This window comes from Schistocerca gregaria, chromosome 1, assembly GCF_023897955.1.
Source record: "Schistocerca gregaria isolate iqSchGreg1 chromosome 1, iqSchGreg1.2, whole genome shotgun sequence".
Taxonomy (NCBI): Eukaryota; Metazoa; Arthropoda; class Insecta; order Orthoptera; family Acrididae; genus Schistocerca; species Schistocerca gregaria.
The window spans coordinates 644,587,246-644,607,371 of NC_064920.1; the positions used below are offsets into that span (position 1 = coordinate 644,587,246).

The window sequence follows — 20,126 nt, forward strand, 5'->3', positions numbered from 1 at the left end:
AGAAGGGTGGGAAGGGGCGAGAGTGGGAAATGAGGCAAGGGGTGGGATTGGGCAACGGATGGGAGGTTGCAATCTGTGAGATGGTGCAAGAGATGGGAAGGGGCTGAGAGGGTGACAGGTCAAGAGGGGAAGGGTCCAGGGAGGGTGGGATCAAGAGGGGAAGGGTGCTGATGGGGATGGGGGGAAAAGTTGGGTGGGGAGAAATATGGTGTGGGTAAGGAAGGGAATAGGAGGAAAGAGGGAGAGCACAAGAGAGTGTTGCTCAATATGAGATTCTGTAGCTTTAAAATATTATTACTGAAGGAAATAAAAACTTCCCAAGATTTTTGAACATGACAGAAGAGGGGTACATATTCTGCAGTTTCTCACACCATGTGAATGTTTAACGCACATGTTTGAAAGACAATTACAGTATTTTGATTTTACATGGATTATCTATAACACACACTAAATGTAATCTATATTGGTATGTATTACTTACTGTTACATTGGATATTTTGCTTTTCTACTACACTCTTAGTGATTAGAACGTAAGTTTATGGTTGGTGTGGACTATCATTTCTGTCAGTACACAATCAGAAATAAAGTGCACAAGCAAACAATCGCAAATACACAAACTTTCATGTTAGTAAAAAATTTTCATTTCTGATCACACCACTTTCAGACTGTGGGGTATGTACTGCTTGCAAACAGATCACAATTGGCTAATAGCAGTACTATCACATTAAAGGAAAACCACAGTCTGATTAGTTATGCAATGAAGTTTTACTTTTGAAACATTTTTCACAGCTGATCAATGTGTGACTGTCAAATAAAAAGCACTTTATAAGAGGTTGCTTAGATTCAGAGGCAAAACTGTAAGCAAATTCTGAAAGCTGTCTCTAGATGCTGGTGGAAGAAGTCATTTTGCCACAGAAGCCATTGTGTTGGTGTTTTGAAAACTGAATGTTATCATGGGGGAAATTCAAATTAAATATCTCTCAGCTATGAATATAGCAATTTTCAAATATTTGTAGGAATAAAAATAAATCTCTTTACATACTCACCATCAAAATGAACATTTTTAAGATACCTGCAGAAGCTGGCATGCATGGTAAGTATTTCTAAAGCTCCAGCTCTATGTGGAAGTTGTTGGCACACATCAATGTACATCAAGTCCTTCTCAATGTTGCCAGTATTCACAATGTAATAATTATAAGTGTTTCACTGTCATTACATAGTCACGAGTACAAATAAGTTCCATATCTGAACCTGAGCATCTTTATTAATTAGCTTTTATGAAACTTTTTTTTTTTACTTCCATGAGAGATTTCTACCTTAGCACATGATCAATACAAATCATATGTTACCTATGCTGCACGTAATGTGTGAAACTATCCCACTGCACCCTATTCCTTCCTCTAACTTCATTTGTGTTTCTTCCCCTGACTCCTTGGTCAAAGAGAGCAGTGCCTGCTACAATGTTTGAAGACAGTACATTCAGATTTCACCCTTTGTTTCTGTCTATTTTAGTACTTTTGTGAAGGGCCAGGTTTTAGTCTACCAAGATGAAGCATGTCCACTGCACTGTGAAGATGAAGAGAGAAGTGATTTCTCTCACTGGGGAAACATGAAATTGTGCTGCAGGTCAGCAATCAGGGATAAACAAGAGTAACATGAGCTAGTGGAGACAACAAAAGGAACAACTTCTAACTTGTTCCAGCAACATATTTTTTTTGTTGTTGAGATTTTCTCTTCATAGACACACTTCAAATGCACACAAGCTGCCAGAAAACTATGAGGAAAAACTCACTGAATTTCAGCATTTCATAATCAGACAGCACACCAAACATAGTTGTCTTCTTGGTCGGATGGGTAAAGTGGACCAAACTCCATTGTATTTTGGTACGCCAACAAACTATATGATCAAATCAAAAGGGAACAAAGATGAAAGGTACTGTCTGCAAGAGGCGAAAAGCAGTGCACCTCTGTCATATTTGCTTGTACAGTTATAGGCCGTGAACTGCCACCGTTCATTGCTTTTGATGGCAAGAAGTTACCTGCATTAGAGATACATCCAAAAAGTATTATTTTACTTGCTAATTAAAGTGACTGGTTTGAAGAGGACATGGTATTAGAATGGATTAAACTGGTATGACAACACTGTCCTGGTATCTTGCTAGGTTTGCCAAACTTGCTCGTACTGAATTTATATCAAGTCATTATACACTGGCTACAAAGAGAAAAGTAGTAGAAGGCAGAATGGGATTGGATGTAATTCCAGGAGGGATGACATCAATTCTAATCCATTATATGTTTGTTTCAACAAACCATTTAAAGACAAACTCAAAAATATGTATATGCGCATGTAACCTTGTCTCAAGTGAGTGGGCTTACCAATACTGGAAATGTAAACTGAATAAAACTGTCCATGATGCATTTAAAAAATGCTGTGTTTTAAAAGCACTTGATGGCACAGAGGATGACACTCTCTACAGAGAGACTGCAAACAAGGAATCAAGTGATGATGAATTAGAATCATCTGAGTAATGACTAAAAACAGTATGTACACATTATGGTAGTTCAATAAAATTTCTGGTTTGTACTTTCATCTTCATTTACAATTCAGTTTCTTTGTGGTTATGCAATGATATTCAGGCAGTTGGTGAGCCTAAGCTATCATTAATGAGAAGACATGATGTGTGCTTCTTCTGTGCATGTTAATGTTATAATTATTTGCATCTTTTTGTTCTATTATGTGTTGTACATTTGTATTTTTGTTTGCCACATTACTGGGGTTTTTGCTCTAGCACAGGTCTCTTTGGTCTACATTAAGTCTCTGTGAGGTTCTTCTTCCTGTGCCTCCTAGATGGTGAAAGAGATTGGTGTCCTCAGGAGGCCTTATACCAATATTTAACTGACCATATGGTCATGAAAAATTCCAATTGTGTTCAGGTATGCAGTGCAGCAAGACCTGGCTGTGGTGTCACCATTCACAGCCCGCTTGCATGTAGCTCCTAATCATGGCCACCTGTATTCTATATGGCCGTGCCGTAAGTTACCTGTCAAAAGACACTGACAGACATAGGAGATGCTGCATGACAACTATTTCCCACACTGTTGACAATACTTACAGTTCGCACTTTGTATGGATCACTTGTGCTGCAAATGATCCTGTGTAGTCAAATTATATTGTTTAGAATGTTAAGAAAGTAATCTAATAAGGTACCCTGTCTAACCTTTATCGTGGATGATACAAATCACCTTTACAAGAGACAATACAAATCAGTGACTTTAATAGACAGATTGCTCTTCACAAAATTTATATCCTTTAAATCAAGGGTGATACTCTGTAAAGCCAAAATGTTATTTTCTTGGATGAAAATACCATATTTCAATGTGAGGAAAAAATACTTCAGGTGACATTCATATGATATGTAAAGATTGATGTAAGGCTCAAACACAAGCTGCAGTACAGTCTGTAAAAATCTTAGTGGCCCCATCTGCTCAAGTTCTCCACACAATATTTAGGTAGATATAATGTGATGTAAAAGTAATTTTAAGTGTCCAACAGGCTAAATTTAATTCCATATGAATTACTATAGGTTAGTCCTACTCCCCACAAATCCCAGAGAGGCAGGGTCACTTTACACCTTATCCACAATATGACGAGCCATATTTTTTATTTATTTTTTATTTTAAGTTTGGCTTGGAAAGAGAGAATTCTCCTCTCCCTCTCAAGTCTTTGTTTCTGGGGTGTGTCTTGCTTTCAAGGTTGGCTTAAATTTCGATAAATACGGTAATCACCACATCCCCTGTCAATGTCACAGGTCAGCTACTGCCAAATTTGCCAAGTACTTTGAAGAAAAGTGTTGTAACCTGTTGTGACCACAAAGTGCGGTCCATGAACAAACAAACAAATGGAAAGGATGGTCACGAAACAACAGTGGACGATGGAGAGAGACCTTACGACGACAACACGCAAGAAGCAACAGAGTGACAGAGACAACCAAATGAATCCAAGGCATCCACTAGTAATGAAAACAAAGAACGATAAACACGCTGTCTGTTGGCGAGGCGATGTGTCGAGACTCACGCAATGATTAGACTCGCAGGCTGAGTGAGAGACAGGCGCTTAAATACTGTATCGGGGGCACCACTATTGGCTGCTGGAACCATGTGTTCCACTGTGGCACCTTCACACTAAATGTGGGCCAGGACGCATGTGCCGCCACAGCTTACAGTGCAATGGTACAGAGACCTCTACGGGTCTTCAACGTTGATGACGTCTGGCAGGGATTCAAATTCCGTGGCGCACGGTACCAGAAAAAGGATGTAAACACTATCCCAAATTAATACTGTGAGTTGCGAAATACTACATACTATTGTGGTCTATAATAAATGACCTTTTAAGTGTAAATGTGATTTTAACTATACATAATCACAGACCACAATTATCATTTACTATTCATTTTTATTGCCTTCAAGTACAGGAATTATTTGCATCACACTGTTTATAATGAAAGGAGTAAATAAATTAATAAATCAGTTTCAGGTAGTAAAACAATGAATTTAAAAATAGGAGATGTAGGCAATATTACATTGTCCAGTAACATTAATATGAGCAATGCCTACGTTCAATGTTAACATGTTATAGCCTCTCATAGACAGAAGGTGGCAGCACTAGCAGAGGACTGTATATAAAGCGTGCCCAGGGAACATATAAAACAGTGCAGTAGTTGTCGTAATGTGGAAACAGAGCGATTTATCTGACATCCAAATGGGCTTGGTCATTGATTTTCGGGCCAAGAGTGGAAGCATTTGCAAAACGACAAAGCTTGTAAACTGTCTGTGTGTCACAATGGTTAAAGTCTACTCTGCATGGCAAAATAGTCAATCCAAAACCTGTGCCGACGTAACTATGGTGCACCCTGTGCCATAGATGACAGGGGTGAACAATGGCTGCAGAGATGCGTACAGGCAAACACACGTGCAACTGTTGAGCAACTGAGTGCCCAAATAAAGCAAGAGGCTATTAAGAGTGTCTCCTCAAAGACCGTTCAGTGAATGTTGCTGGTTATGGGCCTCTGCAGCAAGCACCTGGTTCATGTACCCATGCTGATTGCTGTTCACCAGTGAAGAAGGCTGGAATTTGCACATCAATACCCATAGCTGGATGTCCACTGAGTGGAGACAGGTGGCCTCTTCATATGAATTATGTTTTATGCTCCATCAGACAGATGGCCATTAGCGTTTACAGCAGGAACCATCTGAAAGCAAATATCTGCAACAATCGTCAGAAGGTTCCAGCCTGGAGGAGGGAGCGTTATGGTCTGGGTAATGTTTTTGTGGCATTCCCTGACTGATCTTGTCATTCTGAAAGATAAAATAATTCAACATGTGAGTGGATCTATCCTTGGGGACCATGTCCACCCCTACATGCTGTTTGTGTTTCCTCAGCACCAACAGGATAATGCAACAAATCACACAGCTCATAGTGTACGTGTGTGGTTTGAAGAGCACCGCGGTGAGTTTACTGTACTCCCCTGGCCACTCAGGTCCCTGGATTTAAACCCAATTGTGGGACAACTCAATAGGGCTCCTTGCACCTTGGGTCCTCAATCAAATAACCCAGCACACCCAACTGGCCATGGCACTGGTGTCAGCGTGGCTCCATATCCCTGGCAGTACCTTCCAGAATCTCACTGACATTATTCCAGTATGTCTTGCAGGCTTTTGACATGTAGTCGCTGGACTGTGTAATTATGGCTTATTGTTCTGCAACTAAATAATCATAGGTATTTCTCTGTAATTACTAAAAACCTATGAATCAGAGGACAATGTGCAGCACAGAGATGGTGAGAGTGTGCAGGAATTTTGATGCTTAAAAACCTGAAATACCTACAGATGTGCTCCCTTGATGACATATATGAATCAGTAAGCATGTAGATTTATAGCATTCTTTCTGGTTTTGATTCATGTTATATGATGCTATTCTGTGAACTACTGTTTCACTTATGTATTGAAGGTATTTGTCTCTCTTTAGTTTTAAGCATCCTCTGTATGAGGTATTTGTAGGGCTACAGGCAGTGTCGGGGCACAGAAGCCACTGTTACGACATCAATGCAAGTGCAAAGAGACTTCATCAGCAATTGCAACTCCAAGGACTACACCAGACAGAAGATTCCTTGAACCCTAATGAACAATGCTGATGAAGAGAACACTGAGCCTTGGTGTAAATTATAGCAGTTTCTTGTCTGAAGTCTCTAGATGTACCTCCCTTATGAAAGCATCACAAGAGACATTATTAAATAATGGTTTGAGAACTGTATGGGAGTACTGCTTGATCGTCACAGTCACAGTTTAATGTAGTATCACTAACAAATGTGTCCGTCATCCCTGCAACAGGCCAAAAAAGAGTTAATCCCATCTCAGCTAATGGAAGGAGAGACTTCACAGTGCAGTCTCTGATACTACTAACCATAACCTGTCACTTTTTTCCAGATGACCTTCTCTCAACAATAGTAGGCTGATTCAGTACCCAACCTGAATAATGATTTGGAGCAAAAGTCAGAGATACACTTCGCAGCACAACTGCAGCTTGTTTTCAAGGAGGGTGCTGCCAAAGCAAGCACGACCCATGGGCCAGCCCACTGATGTGAGAGTACCAACAAATACTGTGGCCCTGCACTTGGTCCTCCAATTGCTCACTATTCTATAAAGCCTTCAGTACACACCACTGGCAGAGCAACTTATCCTGCCTGTCTTTATGTTTTCAATTCAGATCACTCCCTGGACTGTTTTGCACATGCTTATGATGAGTTTTCTATTTCCAACTACCTCAGGTGTCTGCCTGGGTCATGTCGTAAGGTCTCCATGATATTACAGCAAACTGACTTGTTGCCATCTTCAGATGGCTCTGTGACAGAGGCTCAGTTTGGGTCAGCATCCTATTTACACTGACTGTTACCTCATCCATCACTCTGCTCCTAGCACAGTGCCATATGGATGTAAAAGCTTAGATGAATTTCTTCAGCACCTCAACTTGCATCACTTATACAGTGTCCTCCCATTTCTTGAGGTCCTAATGAAACACAAACCAAAAGGCAAACTGTGACACAGTGTGTACAGAAAATCTACGCACACAGATCTATATCTACACATCTCCAGTAGTCACCACAACTTCCAGTGTGAAGTTGTTTTATGCACATTTGTTCACAGTGCACAGTGCATCTGGAATCAGGACAGCCTTCCAACTGAGATGAACCACCTGGAGAAAACATTCTGAAGGAATAGGTACACCAACAAGCAGAGACGGTGTGTGTTCAGACACGTTCCACATAGGCAACAGCAAGAAGAAAATGAGGAGTGCAAATCACAAGCATGCATCCAGCTTTTCAGCAATACCTCCAGAAAAGTCAGCAGAATGTTGGTGTGACACAATATCAAATGTTTATTTTGCCAACCCCCTATGACCTTGACACTATTAAGTTCAATAAAGGATGATCTGGAACTTTGAAAACCAGGCATCTGCAAAATCCCATGCCAATGCAGAATGGCATACGTTAGGGAAACTGTACACAAGATAGAAGAGAGGTGCCGTGAAAATAGATGCCACACTGAATTATGTCAGACCACGGAAACACCATGTTTGAACACAAAATAAAATCTAGCCATAGTGTACATTACAAAAAAATCAAATAGATCTAGGCAATCTTCCTCCTCCTGGATGGCACAATTAAAGAAGCCACTGAAATTCGCATAAAATATGGTCTACTTAACAGAGACAAAGTTACCCAAAGAATCCTACACTAATCCAAGAAAAAGCAAAGTGTTCCCTTACGTTAGGTTCGTACCCAGCGGCAATAACATGGAGACTGGGGGCTATAGTTAACTGTCCAGCACCGCCAACCTCCACTGCAGCGGCTGCAGAATCTCTCCCTGGAGTCCGTCTCTCTTACTCACCCCTACCACTCCTATTTTCTACATGCTTTGTAAAGTCCATAAACCTAACCACATTGGACACCCCATTGTGGCTGGTTACTATGCCCCCACAGAGAGAATCTCTGCTCTTGTAGACCAACACCTTCAACCTGTTACCCGGAACCTAACCTCCTATACAAAAGATACCAACCATTTCCTCCACCGGCTCTCCTGTCCCTTTACCATACGGTGCCCTGCTCGTCACTATTGATGCCACCTCCCTGTACACTAACATTCCTAATGCCCATGGCCTTACCCCTATTGAACACTACCTTTTCCAAAGTCCAACGGATTCCAAACCAAAAACCTCCTTCCTAATCATCATGACCAATTATATCCTCACCCAGAATTACTTCTCCTTTGAAGGCATTGCCTACAAACAAATCCAAGGTTCATCTATGGGCACCCAAATGGCATCATCCAATGCCAATCTATTCATGGGCCATCTATAGGAATCCTTCCTAAGCTCCAGAATCCTAAATCTCTCACCTGGTTCAGATTCAACGACATCTTTGCTATCTGGTTCAAAGGTGAAGACATCCTATCCATATTCCTCCAAAACCTCAACAACTTCTCCGCCATTTGCTTCGTCTGGTCCTACTCAACCCAACAAGCCACCTTCCTATATGTTGACCTCCCTCTCAAAGATGGCTACATCAGTACCTCTGTCCATATCAAACCCACAAACAACCACAAATACCTCCACTTCGACAGATGCCACTAGTTCCATGCCAAGATGTCCCTTCCGTACAGCCTAGCCACCTGTGATCATCACATCTGCAGTGACGAGCAGTCACTCATGAAATATACAGAGGGTCTCACTGAAGCCTTCACTGACCATAATTATCCTTCCAAACTTGTACAAAAACAAATTTGTTGTGCCTTATCTTTCCAGTCTCCCACCACCTCCAAAAGTCCCACTGTCTGGCCACAGAGGAGCATTCCCCTTGTAACTCAGTACCACCTAGGACTGGAGCTACTAAATTACATTCTCCGCCAGGGTTTTGATTACCTCTCGTCATGCCTGAAATGAGAAATGTCCTAACCACTATCCTTCCCAACCCTCCCACAGTGGTATTCCACTGTCTACTGAACCTACACAACACACTCGTCCATCCTTACACAACCCCTGCACCCAATCCGTTACCTCATGGCTCATACCCCTGTAATAGACCTTGATGCAAGACCTGTGCTAAACATCATCCCACCACCAACTACTCCAGTCTGCCAGAATGAGATTTTCACTCTGCAGCGGAGTGTGTGCTGATATGAAACTTCCTGGCAGATTAAAACTGTGTGCCTGACCGAGACTCAAAAGGCAAAGGTCTCGAGTTCGAGTCTCGGTCGGGCACACAGTTTTAACCTGCCAGGAAGTTTCATACTCCAGTCTGGTCACTAACATCACCTATACCATCAAATGGAGGGCTACCTGTGAAACCAGTCATGTAGTCTACAAGCTAAGCTGTGACTACTGTGCTGCATTCAAGCATTCAATGTAGGCATGACACCCACTAACGTGTCTGTCCATATGAATTGCCACCAACAAACGATGGCCAAGAAACAAGTGGACCACTCTGTTGCTGAACATGCTGCCAAACAATATATCCTAATGGTGAGCCAAGAGGCAATCTACTATATATTATCTAAGCTGGACGTTTGTTAGTGATTGCTCTTCTGTGAGTGTAAATTTACAATTGGTGGTGTCCTAATATACAAACTGTTCTGTTTATACATATGTGATTTTTTTTTTTTTTAATCGTGTTGTTTCTGTAATTTTTACTGTGATGTTATGAGCATTACACTACATAAATAAATAATAATAAATATCCTTCATTTCAATGACTGCTTCACAGCCTGTGCCTTATGGATCCTTCAAACCAACACCAGCTTTTCTGAATTGCGCAAATGGGAACTTTTCCTGCAACACATCCTACATTCCCATAGCCCTCCTGGTCTCAGCCTTCGTTAGTCACTGTCCTCACCCATCCAGCCCCTTCCCTGTTCCCATTCCAGCACTTCACAGCTGTCATTCCACCACCACACCCAGTCTTTTTATTTCTTTCCTTTTCCCACTAGTACCCCCCCCCCCCCTCCACCGTCCAGTCCCCACCTCTCCTCTCCCTCAGTCTAACCTACAGCACTTCACTGTCTACACTTCACTGTCTACATGCTACATCATTACATAGATGATTTTGATGCTTCTTTACAGCACCAACCAGCAGCAACCTTTGAAGGATGAAACATACTTTACAATTTGTGCCCTCTTACTGGCATCTGCCACCTGCTATTAACTTACATTTTATTCCTGCCTGCTTCTATTTCTCTTACGCAGTTCTCTTCAATGGTCCAACATTCAGGTCAAGCTCCATCAAATTTATTTATGTTAATTGTGCACCTCTTGTTTAATTTTCAGCTCTGGTCTCTTTTGCTACTATTTTTTCTTCTTCCCTTTACACTCATTTTCAGATTTTCATATAATCTCTCTTGCTGTTACATATTAATTTTGCTAATCTTTGGAAAGTCATTTCCTGCACTCTCTTCCTCCCTTTTGCTAGATAACCTTTGTTCTAAAAGTTAATCTCATTAATTCTTTAACAATAAAATTATCATCAGTTGTCTTTTTATGTTTATTTATCTCATTGCAAATGCTTCCACTAGGCTCATAGCACAATAACTTTACCTTTTCTGTCCCACTTTTGAGTATGTTGGCCAATCAACTGCTGATCTCAAATCTGATTCCTAGTCAATTTTAATAAAGCCTTTGTTGCTCTCTAGTCTTATAATTTTTATAACTTTTTCTAGCCTAATCCCTCCTTCCTTCCTAACTACACAAAAAAAGTATCTCTTGTACTAAAAGCACAAAAATAAACATTTTATACATCATTCAACACAACACAGATCATTTGTGTTATGGCCTTTTTGATGATGCAGCATAGCTTGTAAAAGTGAAAATACTTTACCGAATGTAGCTGTTACGAAAAATAAAAGTTACTACACAATGAATGAAAGAAGAAGAGATAGAAATCATACCTCACAGAAGATGCACCTCCAGAAATAAGTGTCTCAGCTTCCTCCGAAAAACTGTTTAGTTCATCTTCACTGACCAGATCATGAAGATCATAAATTTTATCAGGCGTTGTAGCTGTTCGGTCACAAGGAACCACTTCATCGCCAACTGTGGCAGGTGATGAAACATTTTGGGTTTCCTCAGGCAATGGAGAAGCAGTTGCTGAAATTGAACCAAAAACCCGTGCTCTTTCAAGAAAATACTAGTGGATTATTAATATGATACGTGGAAGGAGTAAATGTAACTGCTCACAGTATAATTGAGGCAATGAGCAGTTGAAAGGTACTTAAAAACAAGATTGGAAACTACTGAAGTTTGGACAATGATAAAGAGTAGCACTGATTAACACCCCCACCCCCCTCAAACACACACTCTGCTCTGTCATATGGATTGGGTGAGAGGAGCAAGGGTGGGAGGGAAGGGGTGGAGAGGGTAGGGGTTGGGAAGAGGAAGGAAGCGGATGAGTGAAGAGCAGAGCAGAGCAGAGCAGAGGGGAGGGGAGAGGGACAAGGGCAGGACAGAAAGTAACAAGGGAACTGGATAGAGATGTGGTACAGATAATCCTACCCTACTGCAGATGGGGAATTTTCCTGTGGCAAACGAAAGGGGTGGGGTACGTTGGAGTGGGGTGGGAGACCATAAGAGGCTACAGAGAGAAAGGTAAGGGTGTGTGTGGGGGGGGGGGGGGGGGCACGCGTGCGTGTATATGCGTGTGGATGTGCGCACGCAAGGGAGCATGCATTTACATGTGTGTGTGTGTGTGTTTGTTTAGATTAATCAAGTAAGGTAGATGAATAGAAGCTAACATAGAATGACTCCTGGAAGATTGTAGGATTAAAAGATGTTATAAAGGCAACTCCCTATTATGTAATTCAGAGAAGCTGTTATTTGGGAGGGGCAGTTCCGGGTGGGACAATTTGTGAAGCAACCATGAAGTGAAGCTTTTGCTCAGTATACATTCTTCCATTAGATGGTTAGCTCTCTTCTAGGCAGAGGGGGAAAAAAGTAGGTGCACAGAGGGAGCAGGAGCAGATGGACAGAGAAAGGGTAGATCAGCAGATGGACAGAGAAAGGGTAGATCAGCAGGTGGACAGAGAGAGGCACGAGGAGCAGGTAGACAGTAAAAAGTTGGAGGAGCTGATGGACAGACAGACAGAGGAGGAGCAGTTAGACAGATAGGGGGGCAGGGGGGGGGGGGGAGGCAGGAGAAGGACCAGATGGACAGGGAGTGGACACTGGAGAAAGTGATAAATGACAGCTAGCTCTAGATGTAGAAAAAAGTAAGTCAATGCGGATGAATTGGAGCATAATGTTCAGATACAGCATTAGTAGTGTCCTGCTTGACACAGTCACATCATTTAAATATCTGGACATAATGTAGCAACGTGAAGGACTGTGGTACAGGAGGAGAATGGTTGATTTCAGTTTATTGGGAGAATTTTGGGAAAAGAGTGGTTCATCTGCAAAGGAGATCACATATCGGATGCTCATGTGATCTATTCTTGAGTATTGCTCGAGTGTTTGGGATTTGTACTAGGTCTGATTTAGGCCAGTATTACACTATCAAATTTTTTTGTCAAATATCTTTATCCAATATCTTTGACAAAGATATTTGATGATGTAATAGGGAACTTTGTCAAATGTCGTCCAATATTTGATCAAATCTAGGGCCTCGCTGTAGATTTGATCAAAGAAGTTGCTTGTCTTCTGTTCACTGCAATGTGACGTATTACAATGTGACGTATTAATGACGTATTACCACATGGAGCGCTAGCATCGCAGCAGCATTCTGTCTGTAGTGTTTTTATAAACATTGCCAGTAAATACAATTGGTGTGTGCTGACAACTACAAAATTAATAGAGATGTATGAAGCTGATGAGGCGCTTTTCAACATGAGACACGCTGAATACAAAAATAGATTAAAAAGATTGGAGATCTGACGAGACCTGACCTGACCTGACCTGACCCTCTCATGTAGCAAAGAATCTGAGTGTTACAGTGAGCCTGTCTTCTGCAAATGTAGCAGTTCTTAAGTGAATATTGTGCTTTGTGATATGAAGATACACTTCATTGAGCACATACAGAAATGTATTCTCATCCATTCTTAAGTAATTGATGTACGACTTGACGTCCTCCACTATAAGCTCACGTAACAAGTTTTGTAGAATGCTTTTATCATGTCGTCGTAAAACTCACAGCTGCACCCAGGTATGTTTCCGTTTTTTACCCCCGCTTCTCTTCTGCAGTCTAGTTTGCAAAAAGAGAAGAATATGTTGAACGATCAGGTAACCGTTTAACCGTTGAATGGTGATTGCATAGATACACAAAACTTGGTACCATCAGAACAGCGAGGGAGGATCCCTGCTTCAGCAAAGAGGCTGTCTACGAGACTAGTCCTGCAGGCACCAACAGCTGATTGAACATCACAATGATGAACTGGATCTAATAATTTCAAATCTGAAGATGCTGCCAAGCCATAAATCTGGCAATCATAGTCCAACAGGGACTAAACCAGAGCCTGCAAATACAAATGAGAGCAGTCTGATCTGCATCCAAGAAGAGTGGGCGAGGAACCAGAGTGTTTTAAACTTTTGCATGCAGTTGGTTTTTAGTTGGCGAAAATGGGGCAGCCAAATCAGCTGCTTGTCACAGAGGAGTCCCAAAAAGCAGGACTGTGAAACTATGTGCTTTTTTGCAGGAGTGAATTGGAAACTGTAGGAAAGAGTCCAAACAGTGGCCAGCAAGAGGGCACTTTGGTGCTAGCATTTAGCCAAAGCTACACTGTGGAAGCTCTACCAAAGGCAAAAGTTGTCAACATACAGGGCAGGGGTGACCAGTGGCCTGACAGAGATCTACATCTACATCCATACTCCGCAAGCCACCTCCCGGTGTGTGGTGGAGGGAACTTTGAGTGCCTCTATTGGTTCTCCCTTCTATTCCAGTCTTGTATTGTTCGTGGAAAGAAAGATTGTCAGTATGCCTCTGTGTGGGCTCAAATCTCTATGATTTTATACTCATGGTCTCTTTGCGAGATATACATATGAGGGAGCAATATACTGCTTGACTCCTCAGTGAAGGTATGTTCTCGAAACTTCAACAAAAGCCCGTGATGAGCTATTGAGCGTCTCTCTTGCAGAGTCTTCAACTGGAGTTTATCTATCATCTCCATAACGCTTTCATGATTACTAAATGATCCTATAATGAAGCGTGCTGCTGCTCTCTGTTGGATCTTCTCTATCTCTTCTATCAACCCTATCGGGTACAGATCCCCACTGCTGAACAGTATTCAAGCAATGGGTGAACAAGTGTACTGTAACCTACTTCCTTTGTTGTCAGATTGCATTTCCTTAGGATTCTTCCAATGAATCTCAGTCTGGCATCTGCAATACCAACGATTAATTTTATATGGTCCTTTCATTTTAAATCACTCCTAATGCCTACTCCCAGATGATTTATGGAATTCACTGCTTCCAGTAGCTGACCTGCTGTATTGTAGCTAAATGATAAAAGGTCTTTCTTTCTACGTATTTGTAGCACATTACACTTGTCTACATTGAGATTCAATTGCCATTCTCTGTACCATGCATCAATTCGTTGCAGATCCTCCTGCATTTCAGTACAATTTTCCACTGTTACGACCTCTCGGTAAACCACAACATCATCCGCAAAAAGCCTCAGTGAACTTCCAATGTCATCCACAAGGTTATTTATGTATATTGTGAATAGCAACGATTCAACAACACTCCCCTGCGGCACAACTGAAATCACTCTTACTTCGGAAGACTTCTCTCCATTGAGAATGACATGCTGCGTTCTGTTATCTAGGAACTATTCAATCCAATCACACAATTGATCTGATAGTCCATATGCTCTTACTTTGTTCATTAAACGACCATGGGGAACTGTATCAAACGGCCTTGCGGAAGTCAAGAAACACTGCATCTACCTGGGAACTCGTGTCTATGGCTGTCAGAGTCTCGTGGATGAATAGCGTGAACTGGGTTTCACACTATTGTCTTTTTTGAAACCCATGCTAATTACTACAGAGCAGATTTCTAGTCTCCAGAAAAGTCATTATACTCGAACATAATACACATTCCAAAATTCTACAACTGATTGACGTTAGAGATATAGGTCTATAGTTCTGCACATCTGTTCGACGTCCGTTCTTGAAAATGGGGATGACCTGTGCCCTTTTCAAATCCTTTGGAACACCAGGCTCTTCTAGAGACCTACAGTACAATGCAGCAAGAAGTGGGGCAAGTTCCTTTGCGTACTCTGTATAAAATCGAACTGGTATCCCATCAGGTCCAGCGGTCTTTCCTCTTTTGAGTGATTTTAATTGTTTTTCTATCCGTCTGTCCTCTATTTCGATACCTACCATTTTGTCATCTGAGTGACAATCTATAGAAGAAACTACAGTGCAGTCCTCCTCTGTGAAACAGCTTTGGGAAAAAACATTTATTATTTCGACCTTTAGCCTGTCATCCTCTTTTTCAGTACCATTTTGGTCACAGAGCGTCTGGACATTTTTGTTTTGATCCACCTACCGCTTTGATATAAGATCGCTAGTCCACTGACACCAATGAAGTGTGTGACACTTAGAATGGGGCCTGGGGAGTGCTATTCTCTCAAACCTTTGGAGAGCTGAGTGAAATACTATTTCTGTCATGAAACACCAATGCGATAAAAACTAATGAACAAAAATTGGTGGGGAGTCTTGAAAGCCATAGTTGTGGGGGGTAAGTAAAATGTGATGGCACAAAGTGGTGTTTTGTACCTTATGTAGGTCAAAATAGACTGCGATGAGATGGTATTTAAGAAAAGCTTGAAGGATTGCCATTTCCACCCTAAGCAGATGGCAATCACCCTCCTGAAAACCACACTGAAAGTGAGACAAAAGGCCCTGAGATTCAAGAACCTGTGGGCAAGCAACCTTCCAAGCAATTTGCAGAGCTTGTTGGTGAGGCTACCTGTTTGGTAGCTATCCACAGCATTCAGATGTTGGAGAATCTAATTATGAATTGAATCACACCTGGGGCCACATGGTGAGACAAGACAAGAGCCTGATGCAGTTCACGGTCACTGAGAGATTTATACATAATTAGACTTTGGGGGGAGGGGGGGTGAGAAACATTGGGTGATATGTTCATCTAGAAACATAGCCAGGCATGAAGATGATGTCAACACTGTCGCAAAGTGGTACACAAGATGTTCAGCAAGAACCAATACATTGATACACAGGCCATCCTGAAGGTTGAGATCAGCAGCAGTTGTTGATCTGCGGCAGCCCAAAGACTAAGGATCTTGAACCACACTTGGGAGGAATAGGTATCTGTTCCCAAGGAGGAGACATAGTGCTCTCAAAATTAGATTGAGAGCCACAGTGTGGAGTCCCTTAAAAATGAGGATGTTGCTTGATACACAGAAAAGCCCTACAATGATCCTGAAAAGCTGTTGCCATTTCTCTGGCCCCCTTGGAATTGGCTGGAGGCACAGTGTGCCTGTAGAAAGACGAATAATGCTTCTAATGGCACAAGTGATTGTGTCAGATATTCCTCCCACAATCTCGCTGATGCAATCTGAAGGTGATGGGGTGAAGGTTACAGAAGTACATAACTGGCAGTTGGCTCTTAGAAGAGCCCATGACGATGATTGGTCCATCAGGTGGTGACAAAAAAAGTGACAGTGTCACTGGGAAATGGTAGCTGTCACAAAGATCATTATTGCGAGATTAGTGTAGTGGAGCCACGAAATTATGGGAAGACATTGTAAGGACAACAGTCAAAATGGTGCCATGATCAGCACTCAAGTGAGTAGGAGAACTGTCATTGAGGAGACTCAAATCAGCATTGGAAAAAAGCTGGTCAATCATAACACTCCTACCAGATGAAGAGTTACTTCCCCACAGAGGGTGGTGGTGGTTGTGGTTGTTATTGCTGTTGTTGTCTTCATCAGTCCCAAGACTGGTTTGATGCAGCTCTCTACACTACTCTATCCTGCATAAGTCTCTTCATCTCCAATTGACTATGGCAACTTATGGTCTTTTGAATCTGATTACTGCATTCATCACTTGGTTTCCCTCTATGATCCCCATCCTACAGTACTCAACTGGTGATCTCTTGGTGTCTCAGAATCAACTGATCCATTCTTTTAGTCAAGTTGTGCCACAAATTTCTTATCTCCCCAATTCTATTTAGCATCTCCTCATTAGCATGTTCTCTACCCATCTAACCTTCAACATTCTTCTGTAGCACCGCATTTCAAAAGCCTCTATTCTCTTCTTGTCTACACTGTTTGTCATCTACATTTCATTTCCACACGACTACACTTCAGACAAATACCTTCAGTAAAGACTTTCTAACTGTTAATCAGTATTCAATGTTAACAAATTTATCTTCTTCAAAAGTGCTTTTCTTTTCATTGTTAGAGTATGTTTGACATCCTTTCTACTTCAGTCATCACCAGTTATTTTGATACCCAAATAGCAGAACCCGTCTACAACTTTCAGTATCTTGTTTCCTGACCTAACTCCCTCAGCAGTTGCTGATTTAAAGTGATTACATTCCATTACCCTTGCTTTGATTTTGCTTATGTTCGTTGCATATCCTCCTTTCAAGATGCTGCAGAATCTGTTCAATTGCTCTTCGGAGGCCTTTGCTGTCTCTGACAGGATTAAGATGTCCCTGGCAAACTTCAACTGTTTTATTTCTTCTGCTTCTCTCTCTCTCTCTTTCTTTCCTCCCCCCCCCCCCCCCCACCCTCCCTTCATGCTTGTCCAATGTACAGATTGAATAACATAGGGGCGTAGGTTACAACCCTGTCTCACTCCGTTTTGAACTGCTGCAACCCTTTCATGCACTTTGACTCTTATAACTGCCATGTGGTTAGCAGTGTACAAGTTGTAAAGAGCCTTTCACTTCCAGTATTTTACCGATGTTACCTTCAGAATTTTGCGGAGAATATTCCAGTTAAAACTTCCAAAAACTTCCTCCAAGTCTACAAATACAGTGGAACCTCACTTAACAAACACCTCCCACAACGTGCAATTCGCATAACAAGCAAAACCAATTGTGAAAACATCACTTGCTTAATGTGTGACATTTTACATAATGGGTGACAATGAGTTTAGTGACATCACCAGCCATTTGTACGCAGCAAGAGAAACATTCAATAATAGGAACAGCTTTCATTGTAGGCAGTGGAATAAGAACAATTTCTTTAGTATGTACTAAAGTTGGGGTTTAGCGTTCTTTCTGCTATTCTCTTAGTACTGCTTGTGATCACACTTTTTTTTAACCTTGTGTTCACACAGTGTTTTGTGTGTGTGTGTGTGTGTGTGTGTGTGTGTGTGTGTTTTGTGTATGTGTGTGTGTGTGTAAATTTATTGACCTTCATAGAAATGTCCCAAAAGATAAAGCCACATGGTGACAACCATAACAGAAAGAAATGACTTTAGAAATGAAATGCAGACTCACTGAAAAATGTGAACATGGTGTGAGCGTTGCTGATTTAGCACACACGTACAAGGACAAGATTAAGGAAAAAGATGATTCAAAGGGAATGACAAGAGTATCTAAACAATATTTTCGTATTCTGGATGATGTTGAAAGGTTGCTTCTTATATGGATAAATAAAAAGCAATCGTAAAGTGACACTATTAATGAAAACATCATTTGTGAGAAGATGAGAATGATTTTTGCCAACCTCGTTAAGAGGACGCCAGGATAGTCAGCAGCCAAAGGAGTGTTTAACGGAAGCTGTGGGTGGTTCGGGAAGTTTAAGAGAAGAACCAGCATCCAGAGTGTTGTGAGGCATAGCAAAGCACCAGGCTCCGACACAAAGCCAGCAGAGAACTTCATCAGCAACTTCAAGATGCTCACAGATTCTGAGGGTTATCCGCCACAACAGGTTTTTAATTGTGGCAAGATGGATCTACTCTGGAAAAAGATGGTAAAGTGTACCTTTATAACAGCAGAGGAGAATGAAGTGCCTGGTCACAAGCCAATGGAAGACCATCTCACACTGCTATTCTGTGCCAATGCAAGCAGTGATTTGAAAATTAAACTGCTGTCTGTTTACCATTCAGAAATTCCACAAGCTTTCAAGAAGTGTAGAGTTCAGAAGAGCAAGTTCAATGTCATGTGGAGGCCCAACAACAAGGCTTGAATGACACACACTCTTTTTTGTTATTGGATCAATGAAGAGATTGGTCCTTCAGTGAAAAAAATATTTGCTCGAGATGAATCTGCCACTCCATGTCTTGCAAGTTATGGACAACACTCCTCCCATTCTTCAGATCTACAAGACCACCTCCTTGAAGAATTTCAGTTCCTCAAGACCTAATTTCTGCCTCCCAACACCACACTGTTACTCCAGCCTATGTACCAGCATATTATTTCTAACTTTTACAATGTCTATATTAAAGCACTCCTTAAGCATTCCTTTGAGTTGATCGAAGCTACTTATCTCATTCCTGGAGAGTTTTAAAAAGAACACATCAACATTGTTGCCTGCATCAAGATGACCGAAAAAGCATGGGAAGGAGTTACCAAGAGAACTCCCAATTCTGCTTGTTTGAAGCACTGGCTGGAGTGCGTTGCTGAATGTGACGCTGAGGCATTTCAGTCAGTACCTGTGGAGCCTGTAGTCAATGATATTGTGGTTTTGGTCACGAACATGGGACTAGAAGTGGATAACAATGATATTGATGAGCCTGTGCAAGATAACAGCCAAGAAATGATCACCGGAGAGCTTGTGGAGTTGCAGTGTGTTTCACAGCAGGAAGTTGTGGAGAAGAGTTCTTCGAAAGAGGAGTAGTAGGAGGAGGAGGAGGAGGAGGTGCAGGAGGCATTAACAGCAAAGCAGCAATCTTCTGGTGCAAAATGAGAAATACTGAAAGCATGGGAATTGGTTGCATCGTACACTGAAAATCATCACTTCGATAAAGCAGTCACTATGTGCACTACAAATTTATTTGATGATAACGTTGTGTCACATTTTCGCCAAGCGTTGCAGCTTCAGCAAAAACAAATGACTCTAGATAGCTTCCTAGTCAAAAAGAAATAGTTATGTATCATGAATAATAAATATGTC

At 41.6% G+C, this 20,126-nt stretch overlaps 1 protein-coding gene across 2 annotated transcripts in view; it reads right to left on the reverse strand.

Annotated features, from left to right (window-relative positions):
- The window catches only part of LOC126360804 (uncharacterized), a 66,019-nt gene that overhangs the window by 28,754 nt on the left and 17,139 nt on the right, over positions 1-20,126 (reverse strand). For both annotated transcript variants that reach the window (XM_050007739.1, XM_050007740.1), the window contains exon 4: positions 10,993-11,191. In XM_050007739.1, the coding sequence (XP_049863696.1) occupies positions 10,993-11,191 (199 nt within the window). The remainder of the gene's footprint in view (positions 1-10,992; positions 11,192-20,126) is intronic.